The sequence below is a fragment of the Hemiscyllium ocellatum genome, chromosome 3, assembly GCF_020745735.1.
Source record: "Hemiscyllium ocellatum isolate sHemOce1 chromosome 3, sHemOce1.pat.X.cur, whole genome shotgun sequence".
Classification (NCBI taxonomy): domain Eukaryota; kingdom Metazoa; phylum Chordata; class Chondrichthyes; order Orectolobiformes; family Hemiscylliidae; genus Hemiscyllium; species Hemiscyllium ocellatum.
Window position 1 is genome coordinate 134,229,569 of NC_083403.1, and position 16,507 is coordinate 134,246,075.

The 16,507-nt window shown below is 39.4% G+C and overlaps 1 protein-coding gene across 1 annotated transcript in view; it reads right to left on the reverse strand.

Annotated features, from left to right (window-relative positions):
* The window catches only part of LOC132808013 (structural maintenance of chromosomes protein 6-like), a 125,180-nt gene that overhangs the window by 65,668 nt on the left and 43,005 nt on the right, over positions 1-16,507 (reverse strand). Inside the window, exons 7-11 of the mRNA XM_060821910.1 lie at positions 13,335-13,415; positions 12,078-12,179; positions 6,188-6,307; positions 712-810; positions 272-418 (exon numbers count right to left, since the gene is read on the reverse strand). Coding sequence (XP_060677893.1) covers positions 272-418; positions 712-810; positions 6,188-6,307; positions 12,078-12,179; positions 13,335-13,415 — 549 coding nt within the window. The remainder of the gene's footprint in view (positions 1-271; positions 419-711; positions 811-6,187; positions 6,308-12,077; positions 12,180-13,334; positions 13,416-16,507) is intronic.

The window sequence follows — 16,507 nt, forward strand, 5'->3', positions numbered from 1 at the left end:
CTTTACAAAGAACTAAAATCTTTCTTCCACCTTCTGCCATAGCCCTTATGCTTTTCCAACCATTTAGGATTCAAACTGGGCGGATTGCTTCGACAGTATACAAAAATTCACCTACTATAATGTACCTCAAGGCTGAAAAACGGGTATACCACATAACTTCACCTGAATACCTTAAGCACACTCACCTCATACACACATTGTGGACTGCTTTAACTGGCATCTTTACAGTATCTGCAAGCAATTATATTTCATCTCACCTAATCGTACTAACCTCACTTTCTTGATATGCTTTCTTCTTTTTTTGCATGCTTTCCTTCACAGTAAAGAGCTGTTTTCGTATCTGTACTTTGACATCTGTAATTTTCTGCAACTGATCCTGAGGTGCTTTAAGTTTTAGTTCTGCAAAGTTCACCTTGGCCTAATAGAAGAGGGAAAATAATTCCGGTAGGTTCTCTTTAATCTTTCCAGAAAATGCATCCACTTATATTGCACTTCTAAGGTAGAAAAGTGATTATGAAATGAATGTAATGATCATCTTAAAATGGACATCCATTCAAATATATAAAAACGTAAATTAATCAAAAACAGAAAACTTTCCCTTCATATAGGCAATTAAATTAACTATTGTAAGGATGATTGAAACATAATTCAAGATTATTCAAGATTGTAATAGTCAAGATTATGAATGAAGAACTCAAAAGATCAACTCACCTGCCATTCTTCTAGTTTTTGATTACATGTAATCTCACTTATTTGTTCTCTGTTAAGACAATCTTTTATTGACTCCAACTCCTTTTCAATCTCAATGACCTACAGTACAAATGAATATATTTATTTTCTTTACTGGTTAAAATTCCAAATAAGATTTTGTGGGATGTATTTTCCATACATACAGAACTTTAAAGTTCCATGTTCATGATTTCCAGTTAAAAATCTATGGTTCGAAACAGCTAGCAGTGTGTTCTTTTGTAGGTTTCTTAGTAGATATATTTACTGATCGGTCTTTATTTGGCTAATGGGATATGAACATCTGTGTCAAAACCAACTCTGCATGAATTCTTTCATACTTTACATACTATAGAGAGCCTGAGAAAGTATGATATCAATTTGGAAGAGAATGGGTGTCGAAAATACTCCAACATAGGTTCTGATTTCCAAAGGCCAATTTTTAACCTAAACTGTTTCCTTGTCCAGATACAGCCATAAGATGTAAGAGTAAGAGTAGGCCATTCGACCCATCAAGTCTGTTTGGCCATTCAAAGAAACCATGGCTGATCTGATTATCCGTAATTCCACATTCCTGCATTTTCCCCAAACATTTTGATTTCTTTACCGATTAAGAATCTATCTCAACCTTGACTATACTTAATGATCCAGTCTCAGCTGCCCTCTTCAGTAAAACGATTTCACAGATTCACTACATTCAAAGGTGAAATTCTTTCTCATCTTTCTCTTAAATGTGCATCCTACTTTGAGATGATGCTCTCCAGTTCTAGACTCTCCTACATGGTGAAACAACCTCTCAGCATCTACCCTGTCAAGTCCCCTCAGAATCTTGTCTGTTTCAATAAGGTCACCTCTCATTCCTCTAAACTCCAGTGCCTCTAAACTACAAGCCCAATGTACTCAAACTCCCCACTTAGGATCCCTCCATACGCAGGATCAATTGAATCTCCTCTGTTCTGCCTCCAATGTCAGTATATCTTCCCTTAGATAGGGGAACAATACTAGCTATGGCCTTTCATTGATTTAGCAAGATCTGCCTATTTTGATATTCCATTACCGTTGAAACAAAGACCACCATTCTATTTGAATTCCCCATTACCTGAATGCTAGTTTTTTGTAATTAATGCAACAGGGCACCCTGCAAAATTCCTCTGTGCTGCATTTTTCTGCAGTCTTTCTCCATTTAAATAATCTTCAGTTCCTCTATTCTTCCTGCCAAAGGCATAACCTCACAATTTCCAAAATTATATTCGACATGCTAAGTTTTTGCTCACTCATTTAACCTATCTAAAATCTTCTGCAAACTCTTTGTGTCACTCTCACCACTTGCCTTCCCATCTATTTGTGTGTCATCTGTAAATGTGGTGATAGTACATTCTCTTTCCTTATCCAAGTTATGAATCTTTATTGTAAATAATTATGGCACCAGCAATGATCCCTGTGGCATTCCAATAGTTAATTTGAAAATGTTATAATCCCCTTTTTCTCACACCTCTGACTTCCACGGCATGGTGGCTCAGTGGTTGGCACTGTTGCCTCACAGCGCCAGGGACCCAGGTTCGATTCCAACCTCGGACAACTGTCTGTGTGGAATTTGAACACTTTCCCCATGTCGGTGTGGGTTTCCTCCGGGTGCTCTGGTTTCCTTCCACAATCCAAGAGATGTGCAGCTAAGGTGAATTGGCTATGCTAAATTGCCCATAGTGTAAGGTGCACTAGTCAGGATTTAAATATAGGGTAGAGAAATGGATGGGTTACTCTTCAGAGGAGCAGTGTGGACTTGTTGGGCCGAAGGTCCTGTTTGCATACTATGGGGAATCTAATCTAATCTATTAGTTAAACAATATTCTACCTATGCTAATATATTGCCCTTAACACCATGAGCTCTTTTCTTATTAAGTTGGGCAATGTGAGGTATCTCATTGAATGCCCATTGGAAATCCAAATATATTCCATCTACTGGCTCCTCTTTAATAATCCTATGTGTTACCTCTTCAAAGGTTTATAATGAATGTCAGGCATGAGTTCCCCTTAATGAAGCCACGCTGATTCTGCCCGGTTATAGTGTACATTTCTAAATGCTCTACTGTTACACCATTCATATAGATTCTTAACACTTTCCCAATGGCAGATATTAAGCTAACTGATCTGTTTTATTAGGTAAAAACAATGACTGCAGATGCTTGAAACCAGATTCTGGATTAGTGGTGCTGAAAGAGCACAGCAGTTCAGGCAGCATCCAAAGTGCAGCGAAATCTACATTTCGGGCAAAAGCCTGATGAAGGGCTTTTGCCCGAAACGTCGATTTCGCTGCACTTTGGATGCTGCCTGAACTGCTGTGCTCTTCCAGCACCACTAATCCAGTGATCTGTTTTATTGTCTCCTTTTTTTTTGAATAAGGGTGCTACATCAGTAGTTTTCCAATCCTTTGAGAGTTTTCCAGACTCTGAAGATTTACGGAAAATTATCACCAGGTAGTCCAGTATCACTGTGGTTATATCCTTTAATATCAGATTGGAAGAATCTGACCTTTAGTCCCATTAGTTTCCCTAATATTTTCTCTCATGATATTAAATGGTATTTATCTCTTCTACCCCTTTCGTCCTTTCTTTATTTAGCATCTATTAACGTTTATCAAAATGACGTTAGTCTGCTACTTACTGATTCCCAGTTTCATTCTTTAAGAGGTCTATGTTCACTTTGACCTCTCTTTTCCTCTATACACACAAAGAAGCTCTAGCTGTTTGTTTTGATATTACTTGCTAGTTTAACCTCAAAGTTTATTTTCTCCCTCTTCCTTTTTATTTGGTCATGTTTGGTTAGTTTATAAAACTTGCCCAATCCTCTGGCTTACCACTAATATGTGCTGGATTTTACATTTTACCTTTCCATTAGAGACTATCTTTAGTATCCTTGGTTAATGATGGTTAGATTATACCTTTCCTAGAATCTTTCTTCTTCATTAGAATATCTCTTTGTTGTGAGTCATGAAGTTTTTTTTTAAACATCTGCCATTGTTCCTTAACTATCTTTTTCACAAAGTCTACTCCAGTTAACTCTGCCCTCATTCCTTCCTAATAACCTTTATTTAATTTTAGTTTAATTGTTCTGACCGAAGTTACTCATTCTCAAACTGAATGCCAAATTATGCTATATTATGGTAACTGATTCCCAGATAATTCTTATCCTAAGATCATTTATTCGGCTGCCCCATTACCAGATCGAAGATAATCTGACAAACTTTTGTTGGTCTGGAAAATTATCCTGAATACACTGCATGAAATAATCCTCATAGCTTCTTCAGCCAAGTTGATTATCCCAATCTACCAGAAGATTTAAGCCACCAATGATTAATGTTTATCTTGTGATATGTGTCCTCATTATCTCCTGCTTTGATCTCTGTCCCACTGTAAAGCTACTGTTAGACGGGTTATAGACAATTCCCATTGGTGACTTCTTCCCCTTGTTATTTCTTACCTACACCCCTATGGACTCCACATCTTCCGATCCAGCTATCGTACGTAATCTCACACTCGCCTAGCTACCCCACCACCCTTTCCTTCCTGCTGTCCTTTTGAGAAATCATATGCTTTTGAATATCTGGTTCCCAGCTTTGGTTGTCTTTATCCTGTGTCTGACTAACCTGTCTGTCACCTTACCATGTATAATACATTTAGACATGTCAGTCAGAGCAGTCTAAACTAGCGGGACTGGAAACAATGTGGAGAAGTTAGATTAGCGCATATCAGCAAGACCAGTAGAATGTAAGAAGTGTTGAGAAGGGAGGCAAATGTTCAATTAGAGCAGCCTGAATCAGTGGAACTAACCAGATTGTCAACTGTTATGTCAGAAAGAAAGTATTAGTATTGTAGGGAAACATATTGGTAATTGACTGGTTAACTATTACAGTTAGCTCGGCGCAACATTGAGAGCCGAAGGGCCTGTTCTGCGCTGTATTGTTCGATGTTTAGGATCTGTTTATCAACATTTAGCAGATTAAAAACAAACAAAAAATTAAGGAACAAGAGAGCAACTGCTGAGTTTTTTTCTAAATAGTTTTATTTGAGTGAGTAAATTGTGCTGATTATTAATATTTAATCAGTAACCTGTAAGGTTTCATTAGCAGCTGTAAGGTATTCTAGTATTGGTTAGATTTATTTTTTAATCAAGAGGGAAGGGTCAACGTACAAAATAATGGCAAGGTTGCTTCTGTTTTGACATGTTCTGTGTTATGTCATGCAGGGCACTTTCAGTCTCCTTGATAACTATTTATCCAGGAAATGTCATCAGTTACTGTTACTTCAACTCCAAGTTTTGGAACTTCAGCAGCAACTGCTGTCACTGGGAGACACCCGTGATGGTCCCAGTTACTTAAAGCGTATATAGACATGGTCATCCTGTAGCTTAAGAGTTTGCAGGGGGAGAGGGAGTGGGTGACAACTAGACAGTGAAAAAGGGATGTAGTAGGTAGTGCAGGAGTCCTCTGAACACATCTCATCTTCCAACTAGTATTCAACTCTGAATACTGAAGTGAGTGATGACTCATCTGGAAGTGCAGTGAGGGGCAAGTCCACAGAACCACAGGTGGTTCAGTTGCAGAGGGTGGTATAAGGAAGACTTGAAGAGCCAAAATGATGGATGATTCAGTAGTGAGGACAGCAGGCAAGTTTTCTGCAGCTTTTGAGATTTCAAGACGGCGCATTGCCTGTCTGGTGCCAAGTGTGAAGGACATCACTGATTGGCTGCAAAAGCACACTGACAGGGTAGGTGAACAGCCAGCAGTCCATCATCCATGTTGGAACTACCGAGGTAGGTAGAAAGAGGGATGTCATTCTGCAAACAGAATTCAGGGAGCTGTGTAGAAAATTGGCAAGTAAAATCTCAGACGTAGTAATCTCCAGTTTACACCCAGTGTCATGCACAAGTGAACCATAGAAATAGGAGGATAAGACAAATGAATACATGACTGGAATGTTGGTGTAGGAGGGAGGACGTCCGATCGCTGGATCATTACAATTGGCTTGGAGCAAAAACCTGTACAGGTTGGCTGGTTTACAGTTGAACAGAGCTGGGGTTCAGTTCCTTCAGGACGTTTTGCTACTCCCATTGGGATGGATTTAAACTAACCAGGCAAAAGTGTGAAAAGCAGGAGATAATATCAGAGAGGAATACCAAGATGCACAAAGTACTGGGAGAGATATGCAGCACTAGAATAGAGGATAGTACAAAATTGGCTGGGATCAGATTGAGTTAGGAAGTAATAAAGACTAAATCAGCGTGTATGGGAATGCATAGTGTGTCTGAGAAAAAGTGATTGATGGGTTACATGGTCAGATTGCCATGTTCCTGCTGACAGGTGAATCCTTTAGACATGACAAAAATGAAAGAATTGCAACCATATAAACTCTTATCATTTGAGATCTTTTAAAGAATTATACAAACAAAATTTCTATTTGTTTACCAATGCCCAGGCCATCTGATTTTTGAGCTGCTCTAGTTTCTCCTCCAGATCATTCAAACGTTCAAGGTCTTGATAGCGTCTTTCCAATTCCTTGACTTTCTTCTTTAGTTCTGCTAGGTACTTGGGAAAAATTGAATTATCAATTGCTTCAATGTTTTCTATTATGAACTTATCTTAGCTGCACAACAGCATTGCGCAGAGAGATGTAATAATAAAAATCACTTTTAATATAAATTAAAGTCTTTAACTCTGTACATGCCACCACATGTGTCATTCCTAATGCTTTGAAAGTTAAAATTAAAGTTTAAGCCAACTATCAAAATAAAGAAGATTATTGAGTTTTCAGTTGACCACGGTAACTTTATATGATTTTAGTGTTTCTTGTTGTTAGGACGGCCCATTGCTGAATGTAACATAAAATGGTCGCCAAGGGTTTTCGAGTCCTAGAGACATACAGCATGGAAACAGACCCCTTCAGTCCAACTTGTCCATGTGGACCAGGTTTCCCAAACTAAACTACTCCCACTAGACTGCATTTGGCTGCCATCCCTCCAAACCTTTCCCATTCATGTACTTGTCTTTTAAATTTTGTAAGTACACTTGCATCTACCACTTCCTCTGGCAGTTCATTCCACATACAAACCATCTTCTGTGTGGAAAGGTCACACCTCAGGTCCCTTTTAAGTCATTCTGCTCCCGCTCCCTAGTTTTGAACTCATCAACCCTAATGAGCATTACATATTACGTAATAGGTTGCTGGTGCTGGGTCCTGAAATTTTAGCAGGATTCTCCTGATCTCCTCTCGTAGCGTTAGTGAAAATCTTGACATTCCTTTTAGTTGATATGAAGAAGTTTGTTAGCTGAGACAGTAACTTACACTGTCAGAATCATGACCTTTGTACACATGACAACCAGATGAGATAGGTGCAATGAAATTATGAATGCAGCGAACAAACTAATATTGTGGGAAATATTAGTTCCTTTTAACTGAATTCCATTAAACCAATAGCTGTGGGTAGCAGAGAGAGGTCCCTACCCTGCCAGCAGGGAGGATTGACTAACAGATGGAGAAAACAGGGAACCACATCAACCTTATCTTGGGAAATAATGCAGGGCAAGTGATTGAAGTGTTAGTGGGGGAGCACTTTGGGACCAGTGATCATAATTCTATTTTAAAATAGTTAGGGAGAAGGATAAAGCCTTGTATAAAAGTTAAGGTTCTTAATTGGAGTAATGGCAATTTTGATGGTATGAGACAGGAATTCTCAAAGGTTGATTGGAATAGACTGTTCATCAGTAAAGAGATGACTGGCAACTGGGAGGCTTTCAAATCTCAAACCAAGCATTGAAGAGCAAATAATATTGTAAGGGGATAAAGGCAATTTATGATTAGGGAAACATTACTGCTGTACTTAAAGTGGATATTTCTGAGGAATCGTCCATTGACGCTATATGGGTGGAGCTCAGAAATAAGAAAGGGATGATCACCTTATTGGGGTAGTCAGTGAGAAACTGCAGAGCAAATATGTAGAAAGATCTTCGATATATGTAAGAACAAAATGGCAATAATACTAGGGGATTTAAACTTTCAAAACGTGGATTGGAACTGCCATAGTTTAAAGGGCTTGGATGGGGAGGAATTTGTTTAACAGGTTCAAGAAAATTTCCTTCATAAATATGTAGATGTACCTACTGGAGAAGGAGCAAAATTTGACCTTCTCTCAGGAAATAAGGCAGGGCAAGTGACTGAAGTGTTAGAGGGGAAGCACTGTGGGGCCAGTATTCATAATTCTGTGAGTTTTAAAATAGTTAGAGAAAAGGATAGACCTTGTATAAAAGCCAAAGTTATTATTTGGAATAGGGCCAATTTTGATAATATGAGATCAGGAACTCTCAAAATTTGATTGAAATAGACTGTTTGTAGGAAAAGGGACAACTGACAAGTGAGACGCTTTCAAAAGTGTGATAACGAGAGTTCAGAGGCAGTATGTTCCTGTTGGATTGGAGGGTAAGGATGGTAGGAGTAGGGAACAATGGGTGAATTAAAAATATTGAGGCTATGGACAAGAATAAGAAGGAAGCATATGTTAGGTTATAGACAAGTGAATTCAACTGAATCTCTTGAAGAGCATAAGGGGTGTAGGGACATTCTTAAGAGGAAATCAGGAGGGCAAAAAGGGGATATGAAATAGTCTTGTCAGATAAAGGTAAAGATAATCCAAAGAGATTCTGCAAGTACATTAAGACCAAAAGAGCAACTAGGGAGCAAATAGGACCCCTTAAAGATCAACAAAATCATCTATGTGTGGAACCATTGGAGTTGGGAAAGATATTAAACGAAGACTTTGGGTCAGTATTTTCTATGGAGAAAGACATAGAGGTTAGGGAATGCAGGAGAATAGATACTGATGTCTTGAAAACAGCCCACGAGACAGAAGGTGCTGGAGGTCTAAAAAGCATTAAGTTAGATAATTATCCAGGATCCCTGATCAAGTACATCCCAGGATGTTGTGGGAGGCTGGAGAAGAAAGTGTGGGGCCCTTAGCAGAGATACTTGTAACATCAATAGCTGGGTGAGGTGCAGGAGAACTGGAGGATGGCTAATGTTGTGTCTTTACGTAAGAAAGCATATAAGAAGAAGAGTGGGAACTGTAGATTGGTGAGTCTGACATCAGTGGTGGGTATGTTGTTGGACAGATTCTGAGAAATAGAATTTATATACATTTCAAGTGGCAAGGACTGATTAGATTCAGTCAGCATAGCTTCGTGCATGTGAAATTATGTCTCATAAATATGATTGAGTTTCCTAAGGACATGACCAAGAAGGTGGATGAGGGCAGAGTAGTAGATGCTGTCTACAAGCACTTTCAGAAAGCCTTTGACCAGGTATGGTATGAAAGACACCTGCATGGTAGACTAGTTAGTGAAGTTAGATCACATGGGATTCAGGGAGAGCTTGCTGATTGGTTACAAATTGGCTTGATGGTGGGAGGCAGAGTGGTGATGGAGGGTTGCTTTTCGGACTGAGGCCTGCGTTTTGCATCAATCAGTGCTGGGTCCACAGATATTTGTTATCTGTACAAGAGGTTTGGATGAGAATTTAGGAGGCATATTTAGTAGGTTTGCAGATGACACCAGTATAGTTGACAGTGAAAAAGGTTATCAAAGATTACAGAAGGATCTTGATCAATTGGCCAATGGGCTGAGGAGCGGCAGAATGAGTTTCATTTAGATAAATGCAAGGCATTTTGATAAGATGAACAAGGGCAGGACTTATACAGTTAATGATAGAGCCCTGGGTAGTGTTGTTGAACAGAGAGACCTAGGAGTTCAGTTGTATAGTTCTTTGAAAGTTGTGGCACAAGTAGACAAGGTATTTAAGAAGGCACTTGTTCATTGTTCAGATCTTTGAATATAGGAGTTGGGACGTCATGTTGAGATTGTACAGGACGTTGGCAAGACTTTTGAAGTAAGGGGCAGCATGTTGGCTCAGTGGTTAGCACTGCTGCCTCACAGCACCAGGGATCCGGGTTACGATTCCAGCCTCAGGTGACTGTGTGGAGTTTGCACATTCTCCCCGTTTCTGTGTGGGTTTCCTCCGGATGCTCCGGTTTCCTCCCACACTCCAAAGATGTGCAGGTTAGGAGAATTAACCATGCTCAGTTGTCCAAAGTGTTAGGTACATTAGTCAGAGGGAAATGGGTCTGGGTGGGTTACTCTTCGGAGGGTCTGTGTGGACTTGTTGGGCCGAAAGGCCTGTTTCCACACTGTAGGGAATCTCGTCTATTGTGTACTGTTCTGATCACCCTGCTATAAGAAGGACATTATTAAATTAGAGAGAGTTCAGAAAAGATTTATTACGATGTTACCGGACTAGAGGTTTTGAATTATAAGGAGAGTCTGGAAAGGCTAGGATTTTTTCTTTGGAGTGAAGGAGATTGTGAGGGGATATTATGGAGGTTTATAAAATATGAGGGCATGGATAAAGTTAAAAATCACACTATGCTAGATTATAGTCCAACAGGTTTAATTGAAAGCACTAGCTTTCGGAGCGCCGCTCCTTCATCAGTTGGTTGTGCGGGAGCAGCGTTCCGAAAGCTTGTGCTTTCAATTAAACCTATTGGACTATAATCTGGTGTAGTGTGATTTTTAACTTTGTACACCCCAGTCCAACACCAGCATCTCCAAATCATGGATTAAGTGAATAGTAAAGCCCTTTTCTGTAGGGTAGGGGACTTCATAACTACAGGGCATATTTTTAAAATGAAAGGAGAAAGATTTACGACTTTATGGCAGTTTAATTGTGAAATATCACATAGTCATCATGATTTCAAGAAAATAAACAAATTAACTCAAAATTAACTTAATCAGTATCTGACAAATATTTGGGCAGGAGCATGACAGTCTGAGGTGAACTGGCAAACAGTGACATTAATGTTGCATGTAACCATAGTAATGCGAATTGTATAAATACTCTGGACTTGGTCTGGGAGTGCAGAGTGTCTCAGAGATTTCCTCTCTGACCTCTCCCACACTGCATTGGTAAAGAGCTCTGAATAAAGATCAAGTTGTACTTCCAAACTCAGAACTCAAGCCTCCTCTTTGACAAATACCCCCTACACTGATGTTAATTACTTTCAAGTTAACACTTCAAAATCTTCTCTCTTTCAATAGGCCTGATCTTGCGGTTCCCATTTATGCAGAGCTAACTCCTTCGGAGCAAAGTATGGTTAGTGTTAATTTCATAAGAAATAGGAGATGGAGTAGACCTTTAAGCCTTTTGAGCCCATCCCTCCATTCAATGAAATACCAGCAATTCCTGTACTCCAACGCCATTTCCTACACTATGCCTTTTTCCTTGATATTTTCAATATGTAAAAATAGATCAATTTCAGTCTTGAACATACTCAGTGGTCAGGCCTACACAGCTCCCGGGTAGACAATTCCAAAGATTCATTACTGTCTGAGTGAAGTGATTCCTCCTCATCCCCCCAGTTTGATTAGATTAGATTAGACTTACAGTGTGGAAACAGGCCCTTCGGCCCTACAAGTCCACACCGACCCGCCGAAGCGCAACCCACCCATACCCCTACATTTACCCCTACCTAACACTACGGGCAATTTAGCATGGCCAATTCACCTGACCCGCACATCTTTGGACTGTGGGAGGAAACCGGAGCACCCGGAGGAAACCCACGCAGACACGGGGAGAACGTGCAAACTCCACACAGTCAGTCGCCTGAGTCGGGAATTGAACCCGGGTCTCAGGCGCTGTGAGGCAGCAGTGCTAACCACTGTGCCACCGTGCCGCCCACCTAATTAGCCTGCCTCTATGTTTGGAATTCTGTTGCCTGGTTCCATACTCTCCAGCTAGGATTTCCCAGGTTTCATTGGTGGGATGGGGAAAACATGAGTATTTTAAAATTGCATTTTGCATATAACATTGTTAACCTCATGTTGAAAATTTCTTCAATGGGGCAATCCTCTTTGTAGACCTACTTCTTGCCATTGTGGATTTTCATCAACCAACTGAGTTAATCAAATAGTGTGCAAAGAATGTTTGAATAGAGGAATCCTACCATTAATCCAGCATCTAACTGCAGTTATAATTATATCTGTGATTCCTCAACAATTGTATAGTACCAAAAATCTGGGTGTGTAAAGACACACTCTAATTTCTAGGCAGCAAAGATTCATTTACAGATGTTGCCTTTGATTGGGAGTTAGAAAGAAACATTTGGTAAAGGATTACTTGTTCATAGTAATGCTTCACAATGTCCTTCTGTGCTTATGTTTAGTGGCGTAATGCAACCAAGACCAAAACTTATACTGAATTAGTTCATGTGGACTGCACCTGAGATGGAGTTACATGAACATCAACTCAACTTACTTCATCCTGCTCTGCAATCTTCTCCATTGTTATTGTCTTGGTCTGCAGTATTTGAGAATAATCTTCTTGCATTTGTTCTAGTCGAGTAGCTTTCATGAAAAACTTCAAAAATATGCATGTTTTAAAGTGGCAACATTTCTTATTTATTTGCTGTAATCTTGCTTTTGGGGAACATTGAGACAAAGTTATTAAATCTCTGCTTAAATAAATATAGCTATTTAGTAGCAGGCATCCTAAAACCACAAAGCTCACATCATCAACAACTCTGATTACAATTCAGTGTGTGAATGAGTTAAAATTAACTAGGAGAAAGTGAGGACCGCAGATGCTGGAGATCAGAGCTTAAAAATGTGTTGCTGGAAAAGCGCAGCAGGTCAGGCAGCATCAAAGGTGCAGGAGAATCGACGTTTCGGGCATAAGCCCTTCTTATTCCTGAAGAAGGGCTTATGCCCGAAATGCCGATTCTCCTGCTCCTTTGATGCTGCCTGACCTGCTGCGCTTTTCCAGCAACACATTTTTAAGCTCTGAGTTAAAATTAATTCTGATTAATCAAGCAGTTAGTTGTAACAGTACTGGTCTTATCATTTCCAGTTAAAGAAAAGGCAACTTGGGGTCTAGTTCCACAATACTTTCCAGCAATCCCTGCAGTAAATGTGCAGGTGTGTATACAAGTTGAGAACAGCATTCTGATTGACTGTGATGTTTCTCCCCTCAATATGACCGAACAGTCTGCCTGTCTAGGTAATGTCTATTGAACTGAGAGACCAAAGAGTGACTGAGGCCTCGAGAAAAGTAACCCAGAAAGAAACTAGTCTCTTCAGATCAGCATGAGGGGATTTTGGCAGATTGGTAAGAAAAGTAATTGTTGTTCTGAACTATATTTGCAAATAGACTTTCATTGCATGTAACAGCATATAGAAAACTATAACTGATGTCCTGTGGTACAGATCATATGTGCAAAACAGAAGCTTTTTCAATTCTCAAATGAGAATGCATTTAAAATATAAGCTTTTATTTTAATAGTTGCCTATAAAAATGCAATTCAACTAAAAGTATTGTTCAATTCACTACGAATTAATAGGTGTCTCTTATCAAAACAGAACTAAAGAATATTATACTTTCTTCATTGAAAATGAAATTACACATTAAGTCAAACATATTGATGCAGTAATGAGTATAAGATTGAATAATGTTTACTGCACTGAACTTTTAAAAGAAAAGTTGCCTTTTCACATAAATATGTACAACACAGTTCACCTTATATTTTTCTGTTCCACTTTTTGATTTTAACAGAAGTTTACTCATTTCTTGATTTAAAATAGAGACTGGGTTATCCACCTGTAAAGCAATAAAATTGCATTATGATCTGGCGTGCAATTTTATCTGTCCAATGTATAGACAAGGAATGACAGTACTGAGGGATCATAATAAATAACTTTTACAGCATACTAACTATTGGAATACACCATAAGTTGTGATAAGTCTCCCTCTCTTTACAAGAACAAGTTAAAGTTAGACTTTACTGAGATGATGCACAGACTTGAAACTGACAATTTATTTAAATAAGACATTTACTGGATGATTATTTGCCTGGAAATTATGTGCAAGAGTATGGAGAAAATGCAGAAAATTAGCTCATTTAACAAGACAGTGTAGACATGATTACCTAAATGGACCCCTTATGCACTGTAACATGTCCGTGATTAGTTTATATCAATGAATCATACATTAGTTTATATCAATCAATCATAGTTCTGACAGCCTGAATATATTATATATGTGTATTTCCTTGCAGTCCTGTGTTTATGAAAACAAAAATGAAATGTGATGTTTCTCTCTGAACACAAACATTATAACAGATGCCTTCGAACCCACCTTCAACCGTTTGGACCAAGTAGGCTCAAGATCTTTCCTGTTCAACTGGTCATGAAGTTATAAACTTTAGAGAGTTCAAACCAATTATAGATCTGCCTCCTTCTCCAAAGGCCTCAGAAATAGCTGAAAATCAGAGCCACTGCTCTGAGTTGAAAGGGCTTGCCAGGGATGACCAGGTGGCTTTGACGAAGCTCTAACAACAGTAGCTCATCTTCGTATTTGCCACTTTAGAGCTTCCATATTCAACACTGAGTTTTAAACATCAGTAGAGCAGTCTAATAACTTAATGGAGATGTCAAGAGAAGTTGTGGTGAGGTAAATTTGCTAGGGTTCAGTGTACATGTGAAAACTCCCCTTATAACTATACCCTCTGGTTTCAGACTCCTGTATCTGGGAAAAGACCTTGTCTATTTACTGTATCGGTGCCCTTCATTTTTTTATAAACCTCTATATGGTCACCCCTCAGCCTCCGACACTCCATTTACTCATAACGGATTCAAAATGTCAAGTCTTGCCCACAGATTCTGCATTTGTCCATCATTCTGCGTGATTGTTTCAGATTTCTAGCACCTGTGGTTTTCTGTTTTCATCCTTGCATTTATTGTTGGAGACACAGATGTAGTAAATGCAGGGAAATGTTTTAAAAGATGGTTTGCGGTAAAGACCGTCTGCTCCAAACCTAGTTTGGAGCCAGTAGCTGATGGGGGACATACACCCTTCTTCATAGAAGCATTGAATCAGTGACAGCCACTTATTTGGTTTGTCATGGCTAAAATATGGCCCCAGATCCCATAGCCTGTAGAAATATTGTGGACCTGACCGTCCCCCAAACCCTGCCTCTGGAAAATTCCAGCTACTTATTCAGTTTTTTCCTTCACAGATGCTTCCTGAAATGAACACTGAAATTGCTGGAAAACCTCCACAGCATCTGTGGAGAGAAAGCAGAGTTAGTGTTTTGGGTCCAGCGACCTTTCTTCAGATGCTTCCTGGTGTATTAAGCTCTGTGTGTGAATTGAACAGAATGACAGCTGTGCCAACATCTCTACCAGAGCTATAAACTGTTTGGAATGCACGGTGTACTCCCAATGCACAATACCATTAAAGATGACCACCAGGAGCTTTTTATCCTAATGCAGTGTGGCCAGCATGCCCTGTGCAGTGCCTGAGTGTGAGTCCTCCAGCAGGAGTCTGATCAGTCCTTCAAAAAGGTTCTGCATAACCTCCCAGCATCAGATTGTAAGCCCCTTTCTGGTTTCTAACTCAGGATAGGATCTGGAATTTGAAACCAGCGCATTGCTACTCAATAAAGCGTTCACTGACTGGGTGCATGATCATGGGACAATTCAATTTGTACGATTTGATAAGTCTATTAATTTGTGGATTAGAAAACATCATAAATTCCAGATTGGAATTGAAACGGTGGGCCATGTCTAGAAGGTTCCATGGTTGATGGGCTCTAAACCCACATTCTTCAAAGAAATATTCTAATTCTGTGCTGTGTGCATCTAGCTCCATCTAGTGGCAGTTGTTGGCCTTAGAGCCTTTTCGAAATGGTAACAACAGGTCATTCTGTTGTAACATGCGTTTCATCAATGTAACGTAATTGATGAATTGAGGATGCTGTTTCTAAAACGCGAACTTTTAAAACATGTTGGCTGTAACACCAACACTTTAAGTGCTGTTTCTAAAGTACAATCTTTCTATAATGTGGAGCTGCACAAGAATATAACCATTACGTTATAGAAAAGCTTGACTGTACTTTTCATGAACTCATGCAAATTCACTCCTCGAGGAAGCCCTAACATGCAGGCAGATTGGTTCAGGTGAAGGACATGCTGCTAAGAATTTGTGTGTGAAACCATAGGCATTCATCTCTTCCACACTGAATCTAGCATTAGAAGAGAATGAGTTAAAAAGTTCAATATAAAACAAAAACTCAATTTGATCCAAGGCACCTATCATGCTCTGCTCCTGTGAGACTATGTAAAGGTTGGCATTGTACAGACTATGTTGAACTGAAAAGTACTGCATGCTTGAGTATTTCAAAGGTTTATAAATCCTCGAAAATATAGAATTACTGCATGATTGAAATAATTTGTAAACAGTAAAAAGTGTATTTTATCCAGAAACTGCTAAACTTTCCAACGTGGTAATAGTAAAGCAGAAAACCTTTATTAGGGAACAATGAGTGCTTTGAGTCAACAGTGAGAAAACTGAAAAAGACCTTGGAATATTACTAAAGTCAAACTTCAACGTGTTCAACCAGTACAAAGCAACATCAATGAAACCAATGGAATATTGAATGATATAGTGAAAACAGCTCTTCAGATCTCTCTGAGTCGTGGAGTTAGATGGCCCTCCTCATATGTAACTAACTCCAAATGCAGGACAGATTAGAAATGCTGCCAGATCTTCTAAAACTCCAGCACCAAGTTGCTGGCTAACCAGCTTTCTACTAGTATTAGGACCCAGAATGAGGAAGTGCCAACTACCAAGAGCACTAACACTCGATACCCCCACATAGGATGCTGCCAGTAGAACTGCTCCTGGACTCC